General features: G+C 36.7%; 2 protein-coding genes across 2 annotated transcripts in view; both read left to right on the top strand.

The window, feature by feature from the left end:
• The window catches only part of LOC148077759 (neuronal acetylcholine receptor subunit alpha-7-like), a 7,321-nt gene extending 2,942 nt beyond the window's left edge, over positions 1-4,379 (top strand). Inside the window, exons 4-11 of the mRNA XM_087794505.1 lie at positions 599-708; positions 836-915; positions 1,403-1,570; positions 1,736-1,930; positions 2,419-2,505; positions 3,065-3,174; positions 3,697-3,751; positions 3,815-4,379. Of these exons, the coding sequence (XP_087650631.1) occupies positions 599-708; positions 836-915; positions 1,403-1,570; positions 1,736-1,930; positions 2,419-2,505; positions 3,065-3,174; positions 3,697-3,751; positions 3,815-4,089 (1,080 nt within the window). The 3' untranslated portion in view covers positions 4,090-4,379. The remainder of the gene's footprint in view (positions 1-598; positions 709-835; positions 916-1,402; positions 1,571-1,735; positions 1,931-2,418; positions 2,506-3,064; positions 3,175-3,696; positions 3,752-3,814) is intronic.
• A 466-nt stretch (positions 4,380-4,845) lies between these two features.
• trip4 (thyroid hormone receptor interactor 4) overlaps positions 4,846-6,141 on the top strand; it is a 62,512-nt gene continuing 61,216 nt past the window's right edge. The window contains exons 1-2 of the mRNA XM_087794503.1: positions 4,846-5,034; positions 5,887-6,065. Coding sequence (XP_087650629.1) covers positions 4,955-5,034; positions 5,887-6,065 — 259 coding nt within the window. The 5' untranslated portion in view covers positions 4,846-4,954. The remainder of the gene's footprint in view (positions 5,035-5,886; positions 6,066-6,141) is intronic.

Genomic DNA, 6,141 nt, shown 5'->3' with positions numbered 1-6,141 from the left:
AAATAAAAACATGAAGGAAAGGAATTTGCTAGAAACCTTTGAAAGGAGTTCAGGATGACACAGAGGGAGATAATTAAGATAAATAGCAATAATACTTATACTTACTGATTGGGAAAAGGCTGAGCTAATGTTATGTTTTCATACTTTCAAACCACTTATGTTATTATAATAGTATCACTGATGGGGTTTTTAATCACTGCTTGAATGGAAAAGGAACGAGGGGAGCAGGGATGACTTTGTGCCAGATGTGAACCTCTGAAAGAGCAAATAGCCTTTTCAACTTTCAATTAACTGCACAAGTGTGACGAGGCATAAAATAGTGACATCATAGCTGTGGAAAGAAGTATGGTTTGTATTAATCTCTCCTTTAGCAGATAATATGTCAAACCATGATCATAGAAGAGAAAATTAGAAATATCACAATGCAAAAACAACGACAATGTAAGTAAGTAATTATTATTTCTAAAGCGCATTTCTCAGACCAGGGTCACAATGCTCTTTAACAATCAAAAACAATACAGGGTTAAAATACATATGATCAAGTCTGCTTGTCTGTGTTTCACTGTCTTGCTAATAAGTGCATATATTTGCAATTCAGTTCTGGACTGACGAGTCCCTGCAGTGGGACCCTCAGGAATATGGTGGCATTAACACTTTAAGATTTAAACCCAGTCAACTCTGGAAGCCAGACATTCTGCTTTACAACAGGTAAATCAATAATGTTAATAAGTTCAAACCACATTGATAATGTTTGTATTTCATTGGTGTGAAGCTGATGAAAAAAATGCTGGATGAATTAGATTGCAGAGTGAAATGATTCTGCTTTTTTCCACAGTGCCACCGAAGGATTTGATAGCATATTTAAAACCAATATTTTGGTCGAACCAAAGGGAAAATGCGTTCTCATTCCACCAGGTGACATTCAATAACATGTTTCATTCATTTTTTAATAACTTTTTTAATGTTGTTTTTAGCTGCCTGTTTATTTTAATAAATTCTGCTTTTTAGCGTTTCTATCGCAAACTCAAAAGAGGGAACTTAACTCATTCTTGCAGACAAAGTATTTGCTAATTAAGCACAGTCTGTTCTACTCAACTTCTATTTTAGCTACACACGATGTGTAGTATCACTTCCTCCTGCTCAATTTCTCAATTAGTCTCCGGTTGGCATGTACTTTCACTTCTTTGTTACAAATGCAGAAGTACACATCTTTATTTACTTTTGTAAGCCTCCATGACACCTTCAAGTCAGGCATGAACCCACAGCGGTGAACTACATCCCTGAAGGTTTTGTGTAGGCACGCTTGTTTTGTTTTTTTTCTCTGTGCTCTCTGAAAAAAGGTTAAAAGTCGATAGAGGTGAGTGAGTGATATCTCATGTATGACATGTTTCCACCCCATTAGCAATATTCCAGAGCATCTGCAAAATTGATGTCCGCTGGTTCCCCTTCGACGTCCAGGTCTGTGAGATGAAATTTGGCTCCTGGACTTACAACGGCCTCCTAGTCGAGTTGAAGCTGGGAGATTTGAATTTGGATGACTACACCAACAACAAAGAATGGGATGTTGTGGGTAAGAGCAATTGATGACAGTGGACAACCACTGTTCATATTGACGTGCTGAAAGAGTCAAATACTGATATTTATAAATCAGTGAAAAAGTAATAATATTGCTCAAATTATTCTTATTGTTTTCACATTCAATATTTACTTTGCTTTGCTTTACTCTGTCTCTTAGACAGTTCAGGGAAATTGAACATAAAACAGTACATTTGCTGTCCGGAGCCCTACCCTGATGTCACCTTCACCCTGGTCCTGCGTAGACGCTCCCTCTTCTACGGCCTCAATCTCATCATCCCGTGCATCCTGCTCTCAGCTCTGGCCATCACAGTCTTCATCCTGCCAGTGGAGTCAGGAGCCAAGATCCCACTTGGTTTGGATTATATGCTTATTCATTATTATTTTGTACATTCAAATGAAACACCTTTTGTACAAAAATGTCTTTTACTCCAAACATTATGAGGGATGGAATGAAAACATAAAGGTTATTGAAGATATGTGTAATAAATGGAAGGGAGAAATGTAGCCGGTGTTAATCATAAGACTTGACAGTGTAGGTGTGTGTGTGGACTGTGCTTTTTACTTGATGTCTTTCTATCGTCCATCATTAATTAGATGGGTGAACGGAATTGAAAAGCGGTGCAGTGCTGTGAGGTCGACATTGGCTATCACAATGAATAGAAAAGGTCTGATGCCATGGTTGTGCTATTATATTATTGCACATTGTAAAAGGCATTCACTCCACGTATGGTAGGTTTGAAAGAAGAAAAGATGAGCAGGAGATAAATAACAGTAATCAAAAGAAGCATGAAGAGTATATCTTTTTGTTTGACTGTTTGTGTATTTGTGTATTCTTCTCAGGGGTGACAGTTCTGCTCTCATTCACGGTCCTTCTGTTGATGATCAACGAAATAATTCCACCGACATCTGATTCTGTGCCCTTAATAGGTGAGGCGGCCGTGAATCCATGTTTTACTTAACACTTTGTGATTATGTATTTGTTTGAATTTATTTTAACTTTTTTACATTTTTTTCAAGGCTCAGTGTTAATTAGATAACAATTAGGATTAATTCATGAAACAAAAACCTGGGATGTAATTATGGGGGGAAACGTAAATGACTTAAATACATGATTTTGAAGGTGAACAGGGATGAATTTGTCTTTGGCTTTTGTCAAAGAGTTTCTTTTTGATCATTCTTTATCGTAGGGATTCACAACTGCTCTGGACCCACCAATTCCACTAATTGACAAGCTATGGATTAAATCAAGAAATCATTTATTAAATATATACAAAAGACAAACATTCTCTCAACTCACTCAAAGCAGCTTTACAACCCATGTCTGTGTCCAGATGCACATTGAGAATCACAGCTTCATATATACGTGTGAGACAGAGAAAGATGGGGAAAGAGATTTAATTATCATTCCATGTCTTTTTTGTCCAGTTGTTTGTTTTTTGTTGAACAGCCTATCCGTAGCAATAATATTCTTTGTGCTTTTTACCAGCTCAGTACTTCATTACCTCAATGGTCATTGTTGGCTTGTCAATCATTGCTACTGTGGTGGTGTTGCATTTGCACCACCATGACCCCCATGGACACAAAATGCCTAAGTGGGTAGGTGTTGTTGATATCGCATATAAAACACAATATATTGTAATAAGAAACAGAGCCTGAAACAGCAGGGATGTTACGTCCTGTAGCAACATATGTGAACAAGCAGAACAGCTCCTCCACAGAACCATCACAATAAATGACTTTATCAGTAATCGGTTCGCGTCTTCTAAATCCAATCACATGACAAATGAATTCATGTTCAATCCAAACAAGGAAATTCGATTGAGACATTATGGAAATGACAGGCTATTAACTGGTTTGTACTAGTTTACCATTTAGATGAACTGTGATGATATTTTGACAAGTGTTGTTGTCGTTGTCAGCGAGCAATGTTTATAACATATTTCTGTGAGCATTTGTTCATCCGTGACTCATGAGTCAAACAGGCTCTTTTTACATTTAGACTAAAATAAAAATGTTGCTCCTTCTAATTAATCGTTTATCATCACTGTTTTCTTTATTCAGTGTTATTTCACATACATGTACATGCAATGGTAATGGTGTTGTGCTGTTTCTCTTCAGGCTCGGGAGTTCCTCCTGAAATGGTGCGCTTGGTTGCTCCAGATGAAGCGTCCAGGTGAGTAGTCTTAAGCCCTGCTGTCTTGGCTAAGATTTCCCTATAACTACTTTCCGTCCTCAGACTGTGGTCCGGTTGATCACGCAGGAGAAGATGTGAATCTTGTCTCCAAAGGGGAAGGCACTGTGGAGCCAGAGGTGGGCAAGATCCTGGAGGAGGTGCGCCACATCACCAAACACCTCCGTGCACAGGAGGTCGCCGGGACTGTCCGTTCCGAGTGGAAGTTTGCAGCGTCTGTGCTTGACCGTCTCTTTCTGGTGGTTTTTTCATTCATCCTTATTATGGTGACGCTCGGGATTCTTCTGTCCGCCCCCAGAGTTCGAGGCATGAAAAGCTAAACCTTTAATGTGTTCATCTCTCATACACAATAAAACTATTAACTAAGGTACTCATTCCTACAGAGACTAACCATCTTAACTAAGACACATTTGCTAGTGCAAAAATGTATATTTTACTAACTTTAAAACTGATTAACTTTTCAATGATATGATTTATTCTGCAATGATCAAATGAAATATTCTTCTTTTCCTATTTTTTTATACATCTAAACAAGTAAAATACTTTCGTGTTTATGTTTGTTTTTTATTGTCTTTCCAGTTAACTTTTCACAATAAAAAGATAAATTTGCTCTTGTTGTGAAAAAAATATTTGTCTTTCCTAATATATCTATTTGAAGAATTCTGGATAACCATCTGCAATTTTGTATTCTCATAGAACCAAAACATAATAATCTTTATTTTTTCATAAAAAGGATGTTATGATGTTTTCTGTCAACTAGTAAATTTGAAACAAGAAACAATACAAATGTCTCCCTGTGTTGTTGCGGTTATATAAAAGTGTCAAGTAAGCTTTATGTCATTTTTCCTACCCATAATGCTTCACTGTTACAATAAACTTGAAAATAAAAGGGCATTTATTTATTTATTTTCTCCATGTGCTGTGAATTTGTATAATCAACTGTTTGATCATATTATAAGAAAGGGAAAAAAATGATAAATGAATGTAGTTGTCAGTCTGACTCGTCGGGTTGATTGAAAAGTGCGGAACTACACCCTCTTTAGTAACACCGGAGGATATTTAGTGTAACACCGTGGTCTGTGCAACAATGTTTTAGAGCCGATAAGAAACACTCTCCAATAGATAAACTCCCGACAGTCGTAGTTCTTCTCTGGGATCGTGACAGTGAAATAAAAGATCGAACTAATGTCGGATCAACTGCTGCAGTGGTGTTTGGACCAGTTGCAGCACCGGTTTGGGTTGGAGGCCTGTGAAGACATCGTCAGGTAGATGCCACGCAGCTAAGCTAAGCTAGCCAGCTGGTTTCGCCTGTTAAAACATTCTCTTGATGTTATTTTATTAAACAATTGCAATTATTATGTGGACTGTCTTTGTGTCTGTGTATAACTTCACTCTCTCTTGGTGTTTTTGCGCATTGAAGCAGTGGTTTGTGTAAGACACTCTGCCACGAAGAACTGTCATGTCAATCTGAATTATCAAACACAATATCATGACATTTTAATACGAGAACTTCTTCAAGTGCATGTATTTAGAACGTCTTGTTATTATTTATCAGTGATTCAGAACGTATTACTGTGATGTATATTTCCAGTGAGTCCATTTCATGTTCTGACTCTTATGATTTTATATTGATATTTACGTTTACTTTTAACATTTTAAAGAACCACTTGTGAAGAAAATAAATGTTTTAAAACATGTTCATGGATCTGAAATGGCAGATTTGAGTTTTTGTTTTCCGAGCCATTGTGGTGATTTTATAGCATCCGTTGTAGTGACTGACAAAATAAATGGTAAATGACAACATTGAAACATTTCAAATCACTATCAACCTGAGCATGGTGTTCATGTTGTTCAGATTGGCTATGTAAATACAATTACTCTTACACAAAAATACAATAAAATTATTTTAAAATGGGAAGCTTTAAGAATGAAGAATACAGAATTAAAATTGATCATGATAGAAAGTGTACTGTATTATATAAAAACTTTAATGCAATTTATTGAATACTGTAACCCATTGTACAAGAGAAGATGAGATTTTTAATAAATCAAAAGGAGGATAATGAGGTATTTTCCTATTGGATAAAATATGCTTAAAGTATTCTCTTCTTTCACAGATATATCTTGTCCATTGACAGTCCCGAGGAGATAGAGGAATATGTGGGGGACCTTCTTCAGGGCACTGATGGAAAAAAGAAACACTTCATTGATGAGCTCCTCAGAAGACTGCAAAAGACTCAAAGACCAAATGCATCTTCCCCTGAAATGTTCAATCTGAAAGATCCAGTGACACCAGGTGCGTCTGTTGAAGAAGAAGAAATGTTCTAAATCAGGCAGAGAAAAATATACTGTAAATGGAGTGACAAATTTTA

The sequence above is a fragment of the Callionymus lyra genome, chromosome 6 (assembly GCF_982586985.1).
Source record: "Callionymus lyra chromosome 6, fCalLyr1.hap1.1, whole genome shotgun sequence".
NCBI lineage: Eukaryota > Metazoa > Chordata > Actinopteri > Syngnathiformes > Callionymidae > Callionymus > Callionymus lyra.
This window is presented reverse-complemented; position numbering and strand designations above follow the sequence as displayed.